General features: G+C 46.1%; 1 protein-coding gene and 1 long non-coding RNA gene across 3 annotated transcripts; one reads left to right on the top strand and one right to left on the bottom strand.

Moving 5' to 3' along the window:
- Positions 1 to 3,474: 3,474 nt before the first annotated feature.
- Positions 3,475 to 14,021, bottom strand: G6PC1 (glucose-6-phosphatase catalytic subunit 1). Of its 2 annotated transcripts, none has more exons than XM_004772628.3 (5): positions 13,737 to 14,021; positions 10,851 to 10,960; positions 8,674 to 8,779; positions 7,938 to 8,053; positions 3,475 to 5,682 (listed from the first exon to the last, which is right to left on the bottom strand). In XM_004772628.3, exons 1-5 carry the CDS (start codon positions 13,778 to 13,780, stop codon positions 5,171 to 5,173), a joined length of 888 nt encoding a protein of 295 aa, XP_004772685.1. In that variant the 5' UTR covers positions 13,781 to 14,021; the 3' UTR covers positions 3,475 to 5,170. The 2 variants fall into 2 exon arrangements, with proteins under 2 accessions (XP_004772685.1, XP_004772684.1); XM_004772627.3 differs by having other exon boundaries at positions 13,567 to 14,019.
- A 117-nt stretch (positions 14,022 to 14,138) lies between these two features.
- LOC101675581 lies at positions 14,139 to 17,653 on the top strand. Its single transcript, XR_200836.3, has 3 exons — positions 14,139 to 14,288; positions 16,030 to 16,194; positions 16,942 to 17,653. It is a non-coding gene; the product is annotated as an uncharacterized LOC101675581 (long non-coding RNA).

The raw sequence follows: 17,653 nt of genomic DNA, 5'->3' as shown, positions 1-17,653 counted from the left end.
TGCGCTGTACCTTTCATCCCAGGGACTTAGGAGTCCGTAACTGGAAGCCTGTGTCTCTTACTCCCCTTCACCCATTTTACCCATCCCTCCACCCCTCACCCCTCTGCCAACCACCAGTTTGTTCTCTATATTTATGGGTTTCTGGGTTTTTTTGTTTGTTCCAGAGGCAGCTTTTTAATCTTCATTCTGCAGTTAGATTTTGGGTTTTGGGTCACCCATCACTGGCCTAGACAATTGCTAGTTTCTCTTCCAGATTAATTAGGTTCTTGGTTCTCTAATGGAAGCGATTTTGTTGGTTGCCGCTTCGTTCCATTTCTAGTCCATTCTTTTCTTTCTTTCTTTCTTTTTTTTTTTAAGATTTTATATATTTGACAGAGAGAGACACCGCGAGAGAGGGAACACAAGCAGGGGGAGTAGGAGAGGGAGAAGCAGGCTTCCCACTGAGCAGGGATTCCCGATGGGAGACTTGATCCCAGGACCCTGGGATCATGACCCAAACTGAAGGCAGAGGCTTAACCCACTGAGCCAACCAAGCGCCCTAAGTACATTCTTTTCTTAACAACGTCATCTGAAGGCTATTTGACCGGTGTATTTTCCTTTCTCAAGAGGCTCTTAAAAAACCCTTGGGTACAAGTGATGTTGTCCTATTTTATTTAACACATACCAGCCTTAAATGTATCCGTCCTAGTTTGGCATTTACTATGGAATGAAATCAATACATATTGATAATTCAGCAGCTGAAGGAATGCTGTTCAGAAAACAGGTCAACAAATTTTGACAGGTTACAGCCAGTCAGTTGAAAAGGGCTGGAACTTCAAATATCCAGACATGTCTTCAATGAAGTGCTCTTGGAATGCCCTTTGGAACAATGGAATAAAGCCATGGCTTTATGAAAGTAGCAGGAGCTCACTGACAGTTCATCCTGTGAAACCTGAGCCCCTCTTCCATCCTGCTGCGAATCTCTTCCAAAGTAAGGAATGAGACAAAGCTATCGGACAGGGTATGCTTCTAGGCAGTCAGAGGAGATGGCAGAACGAAAAACACTGTAAAACTCGTCCTTGCTAAACCCTTGGGAAAACAGTCTGGCATTTCCTTGAAGGGTCAAACACAGAGTAACCTTATGATACAGTAGGCCCACTCCTATGTCCATACCCAAGAGAAAGGAAATCATGCACCCATGCAAAAATTTGTACACAAGCGTTCATAGCAGCATAATTCATAATAACCAAAGTGTGGAGGCAACCCAGATATCATAAACAACATTTAGTATATCCATACAGCGGAGTATTATCTGGCCATAAAAAGGAATGTAGTACTAATATATGTCATTATAACACCAATGAACCTTGAGGACATCATGCTAAGGGAAACAAGCAGGGGTCCAGTGTTCACAAAAGGTCACCTATTGTATGATTCCCTGCTCAGTGGGGAGCCTGCTTCTCCCTCTCCCTCTGCCACTCCTGCTTATGCTCGCTCTCTGTGTCAAATAAATAAGTAAAATCTTTTAAAAATGGGTGAATTGTATGATATGTGAATTATATCTCAATAAAATTGTTATACCTTTTTAAAACCTATTATAAATATTGTTAAAAACAAAACCCCTCAGCCTATAGTCTGTCTGTGAGGGAGCAGCAGGCAGAGGGAGAAGCAGGCTCCCTGCTAAGCAAAAATCCCAACACGGGGGGCGCCTGGGTGGCTCAGTAGGTTGAGCTGCTGCCTTTGGCTCAGGTCATGATCTCAGGGTCCTGGGAGTCCCGCATCGGGCTCTCTGCTCAGCAGGGGGCCTGCTTCCCTTCCTCTCTCTCTGCCTGCCTCTCTGCCTACTTGTGATCTCTCTCTGTCAAATAAATAAATAAATAATCTTTAAAAAAAAAAATCCCAACACGGGACTCCATCCCAGCACCCTGGAATCATGACCTGAGCCAAAGGCAGATACTTAACTGACTGAGCCACCCAGGTGCCCCAGTACCCACAGTTCTTTGTGGTAATTCTGTCTTCTCATTTTACCTTCACTGTAGAAACAGTAAGTTACTTCCTCTTTGACCCAGATAGTCTGAGCATGACTTTTAAACTTTTTTTTTTTTGAAAGAAAGAAAGAGCTCAAGTTAAACTAATATGGTTATCCCTGTTCTAACAGTTATTTTATAAAACTGCCTTTGAAATATGGTGTCTTCCTACTTAGAAACTAAGACCAGCTCACTGGGAGGATCACTCAAAGTTTTATAATTCCTTCAGCCACAAGAAAACAAATTCTCTCTGGGCTGAATTTAAAGTTGTATCTGGCATCTGAAGGATGGTTTGAAACAGCCGCCAGTGTTTTTTTGTTTTTTTAATTTTTTAATTTTTAGGCGCTCCACACCCAGTGTGGGGCTTGAACTAAGGATGCTGAGATCCAGAGTTGCATGCTCTACCCGGCGGAGCCACCTGGAAAGAGCTGCCAGGATTACTGGCATCCATCCCCGGGAGGGGCTACGGGTGGGGGCATGTGGACTCTGGAATCAGGCTGCTTGGTTCTTTTTTTTTTTTTTTTAAAGGTTTTATTTATTTATTTGACAGGCGGAAATCACAAGTAGGAAGAGAGGCAGGCAGAGAGAGGTGGAAGCAGGCTCTCCGCTGAGCAGAGAGCCCAGATGCGGGGCTCGATCCCAGGACTCTGGGATCACGATCGAGCCAAAGGCAGAGGCTTTAACCCACTGAGCCAGCCAGGTGCCCCAGGCTGCTTGGTTCTTAAACTGGCTTCCTCATTCTGGGCAAGATACCTATCCCCTCTCATTATTCATATGTAATGTCTATGGATAAATTACAGCCCCCAGCTTGGGAGAATTAAGTGAATTAGTTGTATGAATAAATCAAATGCAGAGAACAGAGCTTGGCATAGAAGAAGTACTCAGTAAATTTGATCTATTCTGTGTCCCCATAGACCTTACCAACTGCCAAGGGCAGGGGAACTACTCACTTTCTGCCAGAGTCCTATTGCGAGGAACCTGGACCTGGTCCCTGAGAACAAATTAATCATCAAGGAGAGGGGTCAGGCCGGAGCAATGGTGCTCAGTTTAGACAGAACAAGACCATTCCCTTCTCCGTCTGGAAGGCCAGTAGAGTCTCCGAGGGGCTACATGGCCCCTTAAGAACCCAAATCCAGAAGGAGGACTCTACTTTCCTGAAGACACGCTTTCCAAAGTTCTGAAGGAAGTGAGCAGATGTCTTCCTAGATCCAGGGCTAGGCCTTTGGAGGGGGTGTCCCCGCACCCAGGATGAAATGAATCATTTGGGGAGAAAACTTCAAGAAGTCCCTTGAGGTTTCCGTGTTGCTACGACTCATTCTGTTTTGACTTTCTTTCTTTTTTTTTTTTTTTAAGATTTTATTTATTTATTTGACAGACAGAGATCACAAGTAGGCAGAGAGGCAGGCAGAGAGAAGGAGGGTGGGGAGCAGACTGCCCGCCAAGCAGAGAGCCCGATGTGGGGCTTGATCCCAGGACCCTGATGATGACCTGAGCCGAAGGCAGAGGCTTTAACCCACTGAGACACCCAGGGGCCCCTGTTTTGACTTTCTTTAACCATAACCCCAAACCTTGCTGATACCAGCTTCCTGGATTCCAGAGTCTACCTGGTCTTTTTCTGCTGCTGTGACTTATATTCCCTGATTGCTTGGTTTGGTTAATGACCCTGTGTATTTGTCTTTAAGTTACAGCTTGATCCCTTTAAGCCACTCCTGCTGACCTGTTGTGGTCTGGTAACTAATGTTCAATCTTGGCCGATGCCCTCCACACTATCTGTGCCCCCGTGGACACTTTGTAGGCCCCCCAGCTCCGCGGGCACTCCTGGCCAGCCCCAGACTCTCTTTCTCCGAAGGGAAAATATAGGTACACAGAGACTAAATGATTTGTTTAGGGAAATAGAAAAAGAGCTAGAAATTTAGCCGAGCCAGAATTAGAACCTTCAGATCGAATTGCATCTAAAATACAGTAATCAGCAAGACTTCGTTCTTAAATAAAATGTTGTTTTAATAAAATACTGCACATATATATTTTCCTTTTCAAAGATGTTATGACCAGGATGGCTGGTGTGAATGGTAATATATGGTGAACTGTATAATTAGTAGTAAAAACAAGGACTCTCAAATAAATAGGCTTAAACATTCTTTTTAAGACATATTCTGCGAATCAGCTGAGACTTAAGAACAGGCAAAGGAAAGCTGGCTTTTCCTCTAAGAATGTGCTTTTGGTTGTCTTGGGATAGAGAAAGGAGTCATATTTACCCTGTAGGAATCAAAAGTAACATTGGAGTGACCTTCTGGGGAGAGGATTCCTTGCCTCTCCTGCCTTCTCCTCGCTTTTTTGTCCAAGATTTCAGAGTTTAACTAAACCATACACAAGCACTGCCCCAGAGCTGCTTTTAGGCATCTCTGTATCCGACAGGATGTGGAACCAGTGGAAAATTCTAGGGAAAGCAGAGCAAGGCTAACAAGGAGGGAGATCTAGGGTGATAGAGGAGAAATTGATTATATCTGAATGCTCTGACCCAGTACAAATCAAGGTTACTGCGGCCATTCAGGAATCCCGGTAAATGCAAAGACCTTGGATATATAACAGAAAAATATAAGAAGCAGAATCACCCCACTAATTACCCATTAATTATACTCTAAGTTGGTCCTCCACTATTAAGAGTGCCTTACCTAAAGACTCAAATATAATCAAAGCCATTTAGATATTGTATAACATAATTTACAAGATGTGCAGGATATGAAAAAGTCTTCCTTAACCCATCATCCTTCTTTCTCTGTCAAGTCCACCGCTCCTTTCTCCTTTCCCTTTTCTGTGTAAGGATGGGGACAGGCAGAAAATTCTCAGTTGAGATCCCCAACCTGGGTGGCGAGCAGGCCCTACCTGGAAGTCTCACTTTCGTGTTATCTCAAAGAAGAGCAAGTAAGTCTTCAGGGAAAAATCCAGAAGGACCCAACTCCTAACAGATAAGGCTTTCTCAACTAGCCTTATTTGCTTTCCAAAAAAAAACCCCACCCAATACAATTAGAATTGCAAAGGAGGGAGGGGTCGCCGGGCTGACTCCAGCACCTCTGGCCTCTGGGCTGGCAGAAGACCCTAGCCTCCCTCAGGGGTTGGCTTGGTCTGTCGGTAGTTGAACTTGAACTCTGCAGGCTCCGAGGCCCTTACAAAGACTTCTTGTCCGGCTGGCCCAGGACCCGGGCAAGGCAGTAAGGGATGAGGCTGACAGATGCCAGGGGCACGGCCGCACTCTTGCAGAAGGACAGGACGTAGAAGATCAGCTCCACTTGGGACGGGGGCTTCAGAGAGTCAAAGAGGTGCAGGAGAACAAGAGAGACCACGATGCAGCAGAGGCGGAACGGGAACCATTTGCTGAGCTTTCCCTTGCAGCTCTCCCTGTACATGCTGGAGTTGAGAGCCAGCCCCAGGCCGAAGAGGGTCCCCACGTTCTTGAGGAGGCTGGCGAAGGGCGTGGTGTCAATGTGGACCCATTCCGGCCGCTGGCACCATCTCTTGGCTTTCTCCAGCGTCCACAGGAGGTCTACGCCGAGCCCCTTGAGTAGCAGGTAAAATCCAATGGCAAAGCCGAACAAGAAGAAGGTGACGAGGAAGTACTTCTTGAGGCTGGCGTTGTAGATGCTCTGGATGTGGCGGAAAGTTTCAGCCACAGCAATGCCTGTATGGGAGAAAGAATGGCTGTGAGAAGTAGGGAAGACTCCAGCCCTTCAGCTGTCGGGGCGGTGGGGGGTGGGTTCGGAGCCATGGATGACCTACCATCCATCCTGCCATTGTGACATTAAATCTCAGGTGCCAGATTAGAGCGTCACCTGCTTGATTCCCGTACGTAGGTGGATGGGAAGACGGAAGAGGCATGTCGCATACATTCTCTCACTGCACTCGTGCTTCCTATCGGGGCCCTCATGTTTCTACTTGAATACCCACAGGGGTAGAGAGCTCACTCCCACTTGGGCAGCCCATTTCATCTTTGAATGAATTATCAAAAAATCTTCCTTGTGTCCCCGCCGCCCCATCCCATCTGTTGGTCTCCGTTATTTCTGTAGGAGTGAAGTTGTAAATCTAGAACCTCTGTAGAAAATGCATTTGAAGACAATTATTCTCATCTCTAACCTATACCTTCTCAGGTCTTTCATGTAACATGGCTTTCAGGCTCCTTCTCAAACAGGGCACCCAGTAGGCTGCCTTACTTCTGTGGTGGTTGTGAAACCCTTAGCTCCCTTGGACTCCACACTCTTCTTGTAATGCTACCCATCTGCTGATCTGCTCTCACCCATCTCCAGGGGGGAGATTCTACAATGTCCTTAAGGTCTTCTATTCTTACATTCCAGGTCTTATATTTATTCCAGGACCTCCCACAATGTAAAGAAAGTCTTTCTTATGCTTAACCTAAGTCTTTTCAGCCAATTAAAAATGGGATCTAAGACAACACAAGTATAGTTGACCCTTGAACAACATGAGTTTGAACTAGGAGGGTCTATCTATACGCAGATTTTTTTTTGATAACCACAGTAGATCCCCGTAAATGTATTATCTCTTCCTGCTGATTTTCTTTTTTCTTTTTTTTTTTTTTAAGATATTATGTATTTATTTGAGAGAGAAAGTGCCAGGTAGCATGAGCAGGAAGTGGGGCAAAGAAAGAAGCACACTCCCCGCTGAGCAGGGAGCCCCACGACTCTGAGATCAGGACCTGAGCCAGAGGCAGACTCTTAACTAACTGAGGCACTCAGGTACCCCTGCTCCTGATGATTTTCTGAATAACATTTTCTTTCTCTCGCTTGCTTTATTGTAAGAATACAGGGTATAATACAAATAATATACAAAATATGTGTTAATTGACTGTTTATGTTATCGGTAAGGCTTCCAGCTAACACTATGTCGGAGGCAGGCCCCTGGCCAGGGCGGCCTCCGCCATTAAAAGATGGTGCCTGGCTAGTTGCCAGGTTAGGATTGCCTCGTGAGACTAAGCGGAACACCCAAAGAGGAAGTAAACAGCATTGGTTGCTAGCGAAGTTGCTTGTTTAGGTACACAGCCTGATTCGCTCCCTCCTGTACCCTGCTCGCTGATTGGTCCTGTAAATGTATATAAGTGTGTAGACTTGCGGAAATAAAGAGAGAGAAGATACATCTGAACTGGGGCTTCTTGTCGTCCTTGCGGGTCCAGGACGATACACTAGGCTATTCATAGGTTCAGAGGTATATGTGGATTTTCGAGTGCATAGAGGGTCAGTGCTTCTAACCCCTGTGTTGTTCAGTTATCAACTGTATTCAAAACTCTGGTCCTATAAGAAAGACCAACTGTGGATTTGAAAGTTGATTTACCCAAATAAAGAGCTTTTCTAGGACCCTGTTCATTTGTTAAATTTGGTAGATTTCCTTAAAACTAAACTAAGGACCAGGGTGCCTGGGTGGCTCAGTCAGTTAGGCATCCCACTCTTGATTTCAGCTCAGGTCATGATCTCAGGATCCTGAGCTTGAACCCCATATCTGGCTTCATTCTCAGTGCGGAGTCTGTCTGAGGTTTCCCCCCCTCCCTCTGCCCTTTCCCCACTCTCTCTCTAAATAAAGAAATAAAATCTTAAAAAACAAAACAACAAAACAAAACCCAAAAACAGAACCAGGGGCAGTTTCAGCTGAAGATCAGTAAGAGATAAAGAATATGAAAAGGAAATTTCCAGCTAATTCAATTGAGTAAATGAACTTGATGTATTGCAACTTTTCTGAAACACTTTGAATTGCATAGATCTGGGCACTCCTGTAGAAATGAAGAGTTTCCAGACCCTTCCCATTCAGCCCGCTGAAACGCTAACAACACTGATGACACCCAGAGCACGACTGGCATGCTGGGATTTTGTCCCAGCTGCGGAGACACGGGATAGGAGGGGCGGGAAGGGAGAAAGCCAGAGCAGCTGATACCTGACAGGACTCCGGCAACAACCTGATGGGGAAAATGAGCGGCGAGGTAGATTCGGGACAGACAGACGTTCAGCTGCACGGCCCAGAATCCCAACCACAAAGCGACGTTCAAGCACCTGCAAGAGGAGAGGCGGTCAGAACAGCACCCGGGTACACATCCCTTAGCGAGGACAGCCCTGGAAGGAACGCCAGAGCCTGGCCAACCGAGGTGCTGTCCGAAGAATTTTTATAAATTCGAAGCCCGTACTCCAAAGCTCGGAGATGCCCGTGTCACGTGGTGAACGCTTGCACCCGTGAACATTAAGCTCCCCTATTTTACATCTGTGATAATTAACCATTTGCACAGTGGCTGTGTGCTCAGAACTCTGTAGTAGGAATGTCTTATGTGCCTTTGTTTTTCTACCTGGACAAGGCGACTCTTTGGTTGGTGCAGAAGTGGGTTTTTATTTAAACCCTGCCAGTAGGACGCTGTCTGATCTTGAGAAGTCCCCATTACCGGGTTGGGCCTTGTTTCCTTATCTGTAAAGGGAGGAGTTGGGCTTGTAGGTCCCTTTAAGCCCTGACATCCTGTGACCTTCATGCTTGCCCTCAGCAGAAATGCCACCACTCGGCTCACTACCAGCCCAAGGCCGGGTGGGCCAGTGGTGTGGAATGTAGGGAAGAGCAAGTGGTATGTCCATTTACAGAGACAGTCACCTCCTGCCCTCCACGCCAGTCCCCAGTGCTGAGTTCTTACCGAAATCTGTAGGTTGGTTTTTTCTTCCCCCGGAAGATAGCCAGGGTGGATGTGACCATCACATAGTATACACCCGCTGTGCCCATGGCATGACCAGAGGGACTCCCTAAAGGGTAGGGAAGAGAGGAATGGATGAACTAAAGGTAAAAAGTCTCCACCTAGGGGCGCCTGGGGGCCTCTGTCATTATGCGTCTGCCTTTGGCTCAGGTCATGATCCCAGGGTCCTGGGATCGAGCCCCACATCAGGCTCCCTGTTCAGTAGGAAACCTGCTTTTCCCTCTCACTCTCCCTCTGCCCCTGTTTAGTGTTCACTCTCTCGATGTCTCTCTCTGTCAAATAAATAAAATCTTAAGTCTCGGGACGCCTGGGTGGCTCAGTTCGTTGAGCGGCTGCCTTCGGCTCAGGTCATGATCCCAGCGTCCTGGGATCGAGTCCCACATCCAGCTCCTTGCTCGGCAGGGAGCCTGCTTCTCCTTCTGACTCTGCCTGCCACTCTGTCTGCCTGTGCTCTCTCTCTCTCTGACAAATAAATTAAAAAAAAAAAAGTCTCCATCTGGGACACTGCTAGGGCATGTCCTCTATCTATCATCCACCCACCCACCCACCCATATTTCTGTCCAACTATCCATCCAACTCTCTGTCCATCCACCACCCATCTTTCCAGCCTTTCATCCATACATCCATCCACAAATCCTGCCATCCACCCATTCATCCCTTTAGTCATTTATCAAACAAATATCTAGGGGCGCCTGGGTGGCTCCATTAGTTAAGCGTCTGATTTCAGCTCAGGTCATGATCCCAGGGTCCTGGGATTGAGCCCCTCATGGGGCTCCTGCTCAGTGGGGAGCCTGCTTCTCCCTCTCTCTCTGTCGCGCCCCCTGCTTGTGCTCCATCTTTCTGACAAACTGGGTTCCCCCCACATTCAACACACGGACTCTTGCATGCTAATCTACATCTGAGTCGGCTTGCCAGGGCATCCCAGAGATAACGCCTTGCCTTTCCTTTTCTCTTCCTCCTCCCCCTCCTCCTCCTCCTTTGCTCCTTCTTCCTCCTCTCCTCCTCCTCCTAGTCATCTTCCTCTTTTTCTAAAATCCTTTATCTTTTACTCATGAAATATGAATGTGTATATTGTGTGCGCGTGCGTGCGCGCGCACACACACACACACACCATTCAAACTTCAGCTGCACAAGGACAGCAATCTTTGTCTCTTTTATTCACTAAAGGTACTCCAAGTACTTAGAACAATGTCTGGCATGGTGTAGGTGCTCAATAAATAAAACTTAAATAAAATGAAATTTTAAAAAACTTAAATTAAATAAATAAATAAATAAAGTGAACGAATATGCTCTGAAGTGAGCAAAGGGTTTGCAAGAAGAAATAACTAAGGGCCATGCCCTAGTTTGGGAGTTAGGGATGGGTCCCTGAGGAAGGGATGCTGGCACCAAGACTTAAGGGTGAGTGAAGCGGTTGGATAGTCCATTGCCTACCAAAAAAGGAAATCTAATCTATCATTGGATTGTATAAGAACTGTTTGGTTGTGTCTAGTAAAGCACAAACATGGGGCGCCTGGGTGGCTCAGTGGGTTAAAGCCTCTGCCTTCAGCTCAGGTCATGATCTCAGGGTTCTGGGATGGAGCCCTGCCTTGGGCTCTCTGCTCCGTGGGGAGCCTGCTTCATTCTCTCTCTCTGCCTGCCTTTCTGCCTACTTGTGATCTCTGTTGAATGAATAAATAAAATCTTAAAAAAAAAAAAAAAGCACAAACATGGTGTGGGATTGGACAGTCGGTTCAGGAAGATACCTCTACTTGGCCGGTCCTTGGGGAAGAATAAACCAGGGGCTTAGCCTTCTCCTGATTTCCCTCCCCGGATGAAGGGCCACAATGCCATTACTCTCATGAGCCCTTTGCCTATAAGAATACCCTTGCCTCTCTGGACTAGCCATTCAGATTCTGGAAACATTAGGCAGATTTCTAAATCAGCAGAGATGTGCTCTTCAGGGGGCCTCCTTGAATTAAATTAACATGGAGTTGTACCCAACTGAAGACTGACTAAAGCTTGAAGGAGCGGTCCTCCTCCTGTCCCCTCAAAGACAGCTTCATCTACAGTGACTGCTGAGAGGTGGCCACAGTGAGCGAGGTCCACCCAGCTTCTGTCTCTACTGGGGCGGGGACTCTCACCTGGTCCAGTCTCGCAGGTGACTGGAAACTGCTTTATCAGCGGCACAGATGTGTTGCGGTAGTAATCTGTGTCCATGACCCACCAGTATGGACGCTGTCCAAACAGAATCCTATAGAAAAGCAGAACCAGCATCTGGAGTTACTGAAGGAACGCTTTTGCCTGAAGCCCACACCTTGGGGAAAAGGGAGTAGTGTGAGAAGATTCATGTGATCTGAAACAGAAAACTATTAGCTTTGGCTGCCTCCAAGAAGGGGAATGGGGTGGCTGGTGAGTGGTAGGGGAGGGAGACTTATCCTGGTACATCCTTTATATAACGTTTGAATTTGGAACGACTCGAAAGTAGTATTTACTCAAACAGAAATAAACCCGAGATCCTAAAAATCCATATTAATGGAAGCTCTGTGACTTTTTTTAAACCCCAGGAAGAACTGGTCCAGGAAGGACACATACAGAACTACAGTTTGCGGGACGCCTGGGTGGCTCAGTGGGTTAAGCCTCTGCCTTCGGCTCAGGTCGTGATCTCAGGGTCCTGGGATGGAGCCCTGCATCGGGCTCTCTGCTCAGCGGGGAGCCCGCTTCCCACTCTCTCTGCCTGCCTCTCTGCCTACTTGTGATCTCTGTCAAATAAATAAGTAAATAAAATCTTTAAAAAAAAAAAAAAAGAACCACAGTTTGCACCTTGGACTTGCAAATCCTGCCAGGTCCCTATGCTCTTCCGCCAGGTCTCAGGGAGTCCTGGGGTTCCTCCCACATCAGATAATGTGCCTGGACCCCAGGGACAGTCACCCTCAGGAGATGTGGCCTCCTTGCCATAAGAATTGCTCTCTGTAAGGACAGAGATAGTTTCAGGCACTACTTTGTATTCTCTGTGCCTTGGAAGAGGGTACAGCCCAGACAAACCACTTCCCCTTTATTATTATTATTTTTTTTTTTTTTAAGAGAGAGAGAGATCACAAGTAGGCAGAGAGGCAGGCAGAGAGAGAGGGGGAAGCATGCTTCCCGATGAGCAGAGAGCCCCATTCGGGGCTTGATCCCAGGACCCTGAGATCATGACCTGAGCCAAAGGCAGAGGCTTACTTAACCCACTGAGCCACCCAGGTGCCCCAAACCACTTCCCTTTTAAAAGTACTAGATAAAGCACTAGATATGCTTTTCACTGTGGAAACAGGTGTCAAGGTTCAGCCCCTCCAGGACTTGAATAGTGATTTTTCACCGACATCAGAGATAGCCACTAACTCTGACCTCTGCCAACTCAAGAGAAAATCCATGGTCCTTCAACTGAGATCAGATGTTTAAAATAACCCTTTACCTGTTTACTTTTTAGGGTCATGCTGCTGAATAGGGGTATTACAGACAGCATTTAGTTCTTCAACCTCTCAACAGAGGTTTCAGAATCAATTGATACACGTTGGTCCTCTAAACGCCATGACAAATTTTTTTTTGGATACTAAAAGACATTTATTGTTTATGGCCAAAGAATATTAGACCTAGAAGCATCTTCTGAATCACTTGACAGTAAACATAGATAGTTTAGGGATGGTAAAGGTCTTAGCTGGCCCAAGCTCTTTATTTTCTAGATGTGGAAATAGAAGCCAAACCAGTCATATGCTGGAGTCAACTGGTACTGGCCAACCATTGTAAAAGATATAGAATTTTTGCAAGCATGACCCATCAGTAGATTGAAAGTGACCCCAAAGATGGAAAAATTGACAAATGCTAAAATTAGGACTACCATCTGCCCCCTGAGACAGTCAGTTCATCAGCATTGACTATAACCTAGTTCTTAAGAACCTTGCCTCTGAAATCAGCCTGCCTGAGCTTCAGTGCTGCCTCTGCCTGTTGACCACCATGTTGATCGAGTTGTGGTCACTTATCTCAATGCCTCTGTCTCTTCATCTGTTATATTGTAGCAACAACCCCACAGCAAAGCTCTTGGCACATGGCCTAGTACCTATTAAAAGCTCAATAAATGTTAACTAGAATTATTATTAAGGTCCCAGAGATAACCTAAGTTTACAGATTATAAAACAGAAACTCAGAGAGTGGCTTTGATTTGCCCAGGATGTAAAGCTGGTGGGTGGCTGAACGAGGGCTGGAGCCCAGTTCTCTGGATTGCTTCTCATTTTTCCATCCAATGGATTTTTTTTTTTAAAGATTTTATTTATTTACTTGACAGACAGAGATCACAAGTGGGAAGAGAGGCATGCAGAGAGAGAGGAGGGGAAGCAGGTTCCCCGATGAGCAGGGAGCCCGATGCAGGGCTTGATCCCAGGACTCTGGGATCATGATCTGAGCCGAAGGCAGAGGCTTTAACCCTCTGAGCCACCCAGGCGCCCCATCCATGCCATGGATTTTTAAGTTACCAACACGTTTCCTGTTTTCATACACCATCTTTCATCCATCTATCTTTATGTTACCAATCCTGCTTCAAAGTAATAAAACTGTACTTCTTCGCTTATAAGCTATACATCAGCCTTTTCACTAAGTCGAACAGCTGGCCTTCCATCCACATGAAATAGCCTTGCCTGTGTCTTCAACTCATGGACAGGGTTTTCTCTGTCTTCCCTCTTTAAGTGGATGATCCAAAGTTGGGAGGGGAGTAGCCCGTGGCTTCCCGAATAGCACGGAGAAGGCAACTTCCAATGGACAGACATTTCCAGAGAGAGTGCCAGCCTCTTCCCTTGCCGATCTCCTCTCTGTCTGGCTCTTACTCACCACTTAAAGACGAGGTTGAGCCAGTCTCCAATCACCGCTACCCAGAGGAGCTTGATGCCTACAGCTTCACGGAGATGGAACCAGATGGGGAAGAGGACATAGAAGGCATTTCTGAGGTCTGCGATCATGGACACCAAGATGAACCAATCCTGAGAGTCCTGGTAATTCACCTGGAGGTAGTGCGTTGACTGGATCCCAAAGTCATGAAGGGCATTCATTCCTTGCTCCATCCTCACTCCTGATGCCTCGGCCAGCCTTCAGCTGAGCCCTTGCTGCGATGACGGACTTGGTGGTGATTGCTCTTCTATCAGCCCGCGCCTTGCCCCTGTTTTTATACACCCTGGATCTGCCCTGCAGGTCAACCCAGCCCTGATCTTTGGACTCAAAAACCACTTTTGTCTAAAATCTATTGATCAAAGGTGCATCACCGGTAGGTTGATTCAAACATGTCCGGGGTGATTTACGTAAAATAGAAAAACGGGCACACAAAAACAGCCTGATCTGCCATGTACTCGGCCAGGCCAATTATTAACTTTGGCATGCTGCTTGGTAGAGCAAGGGCTGCCCTCTGGCTCTGAAGCCAGCCCAGGGACCCAGGACAGAGTCTACAACTGCCCTGGTTCTTGCAGAGACTTCCTGTCTGCAAGTGCACTTATTTGAAGACAAAGACAAGTCTTGGTGCTTTAGCTATCATGTTTTAAGAATATTCCTTTTATAATGTGGTAAGTTCTATCGTCCGGGGAACCATCACCTTGCTGGGCCTCTTTTATCTGCAGAGGGATCTCTGAAGGGCCCCCTGGTCTGGGAGTTCAAACCCTCTTCCCAGGGTAGTCTCGGTAGCTCTTACGGCCAGGAAATAATCATCTTTGAATGCACTGATTAATTCACTTAATGTCCTTCAGGTTGGGACCTTTGGGGTTTTAACAGACAAGTTTAACAAGCAGTAGAATGAATGTGTGTTCATGCAAAAACAATGTGCTGACGATGTAGTTCTTTGTAAAAACACCAGCACGCTGGTGACTGGGGACTCCGGAAAGGGCTTCCGTATTTTTTTTTTAATGCTTTTGAATGTAGCTGATATACAATGTTGCATCAGTTTCAGGTGTATAATATAGCAGTTGGACATCTCTACACATTGTGCTATGCTTGTCACCATGCAACGTCACCATGCAACACTGTTTTAATACCATTGACTGTTTTCCCTGCGTTGTACCTTTCATCATGGTGACTTATTCATCCCATGAGGTCTGGAAACCTGTATCTTCCACTCTCCTTCCCCCATTTTGCCCCTCCTCCCCCCTTCTTTCCCTCTGGCAACCATCAGTTTATTCTCTGTATTTATTGGTTTGATTCTGCTTTTCGTGTTTATTCATTTTGTTTGTTTGTTTGTTTGTTTTAGATTCCACATATAAGTGAAATCGTGTGATCTTTGTCTTTCTTAGTCTGACTTATTTCACTCAACATAAACCCTCCTGGGTCCATCTGTGTTGTCACAAATGACAAAACCCTCATCCTTTTTTATGGTTGAGTAATATTCCTGTGTGTGTGTGTGTGTGTGTGTGTGTGTGTGTATACACGTGTGTGTGTGTCTATTCTTATCTCTATATGGACACACCATCTATTCTTTATCCATTTATCTATGGATAGATGGTTGGTTTGCTTCCATATCTTGGCTATTGTAAATAACGCTGCAATAAACAGAAGAATGTATATATCTTTTCGAACTAGTGTTTTTGTTTTCTTTGGGTAAATGCCCAGAAGTGGATTACTGGGTAATACAGTAGTTCTAATTTTTAAAAAGATTTTATTTATTGATTTGAGAGAGAGAGTGAGCAGGGGAGCAGCAGAGGGAGAGGGAGAAGCAGACTCCTTGCTAAGCAGGGAGCCTACCATGGGGCTATATCCTCAGGACTACAAAATCATGACCTGAGCCAAAGGCAGACGCTTAATCGACTGAGCCACCCAGATGCTCCTGATGTTTCTATTTTTAATTTTTTGAGGAAACTCCATATTGTTTTCCACAGTGATTCTACTAATTCACATTCTCACCAACATTTCATGAGAGATCCTTCTTCACCTGTTATTTCTTGTCTTTTTGATTTTAGCCATTCTCACAGGTGTACAGTGATAAATATTTTTAAAAATATTTATTTATTAAGTAAACTCTAAACCCAACACGGGGATTGATCTCACAACCCTGAGATCAAGAGTCATATGCTCCTCTGACTGAGCCAGCCAGGCACCCATGTAAGGTGATATTTTATTATGGTTTTAATTTGCATCTCCCTGAGGGGTTTGCGCTTTCTTTCATTTGTATTTGGAGATTTTATATATATCTATATATCTAATCTCCAGGAAGTCAATGCAGTGGACTTCCTGGAGACTAGATATATAAAGGACAAGGAATAAATAGAAGTAACAGAAACTAAGTTACGAGAAACAATGTTGCCCGCTTTCCTACAGGAGGGGAAATCATCCTGTAGCCATGCAGAGACCAAAGCCTCACACACCTGGGTCACCTAGACCTCTGAAGGGAGCTGGGCGTGGAATCAGGTCACAGACTGACATTTTCAAAGATCAGAGCTTGTTGGAATAGAGTTTTTCAAAACCTGCTTGGATTTTCCATCGGTAAGTCCATATTGCCTTGTAAGGAGTGGACTGGGGACAAGGAAAAGAAACTCAGAGCTAATGAGTGGGTAGCAAAGGTTGACAACATTCCATGCTGGAAATGATTACAATGTCATCCAGGAGGTATGACCTGGAGTCTCACCCCCACCTCCCCTGGGCCCCCACCCACTCAAGCTGATTCCAAATGCCCTTGACCACATTGTCTCTGCTGGTCCAAGCAACCCCATCTCCCCACTTCTAGGCTAGAGAGCGGCTAATGGTGGGGGTGCTGCTGGTGAGGCTTGTGGTTGGCAGGGTTGTGGAGGGCAGGGCAGTGTTCTGCATTGTCAGGACTGCAAGAGCACGGGTAGGAGGCCCCGACCAAAGAGATGGCCCTTTCCCTCTACTAGATAAGCCCTCCTCAAAAGTATTCAGTAACTATTGTGGTGATCTCTGGGGACTGGAGCTTTTATGGTCTGGGGTGAGTCGAGGGTGAACAGAGCAGATCCTTTGACGAAATATCCCGAGGCCACTGTCTAGGTCTTCCACCATGTGCTCAGTAGGTGGGGAGCCGGTGGAGAGCCCTATCTTCTGGAAGAACCGCAGGGAGAGGGTTCATGTTGATAGAGACACATGATGGGGCTGATAACCCGTTCTGGGCATACTGGGCAGCCTTCTGGCAGGCTGCCCTCCGGGGAGGGGGACCCTCTTGGGGCAACTGTGTACGTCACGAGACCATTTACTGATCTTTACCTTTCTACCCTCCAGTTCCATCCTGCCGCCTCCAGCAAATTTTTATCGTGTGCAGAAAAGAGTGAGGCCCCAAAGGACCCGAGTCTGTTAGAAAGCTGAAGAGAGAAAATTAGAGTTCTCAGATCCTCAAAGGACTTGTATTTGAGGTGAATCAAAGGTATTTGAGGTGAATACTGTGGACAAAGCATGTGAGTTGCTAGAGATTTGGGTGAGGATTCACTCACTTAGAGACGTGTCTCCCAGAGGCAGGGTTCCACCATTTCCCCCAAATCCTGTCAGCTTCCCCTTCAAGAAGTTTTCCAGTTTAACTCAACAAACATTTCCTGAACAAAGCGCCTGAGGATTCAACGTTAAACCCCCATGTTCTCAGGGACCTTGACAATGGAGTGGGGTTGAGAGGCCAGGCCTTCGACAGTTAGGTCAAGTGGACCTTTAAATTATACTTAATAATAAAATAATAAATAATAAAATAAATTTAAAGCAGAACTTTAAATTAAAGCTGAATCCATTTGTCCAAATATAAATGACTTCTTTTTTATTCTGTCCTCAGTGGAGATGACTCAAGACTTACTAATGCCCTCTGGGGAGATGAAGTCTGGGAAGCAATGAAAATGGAAAATTATAGAGCCCCCTCCCCCTTTTTTTGACAGGTACACTAGCTGGGCTCTCCTCAGGCACTTTCTCCACAAACAGAAACTCAAAGGCTTGGGGCTCTTGGTTTGGGAGG

The sequence above is a fragment of the Mustela putorius genome, unplaced genomic scaffold (assembly GCF_011764305.1).
Source record: "Mustela putorius furo isolate JIRA1106 unplaced genomic scaffold, ASM1176430v1.1 tig00000487_pilon_pilon_pilon, whole genome shotgun sequence".
NCBI classification, from domain to species: domain Eukaryota; kingdom Metazoa; phylum Chordata; class Mammalia; order Carnivora; family Mustelidae; genus Mustela; species Mustela putorius.
The sequence above is the reverse complement of the archived record's forward strand: the minus strand, read 5'-3'. Positions and strand labels throughout refer to the sequence as shown.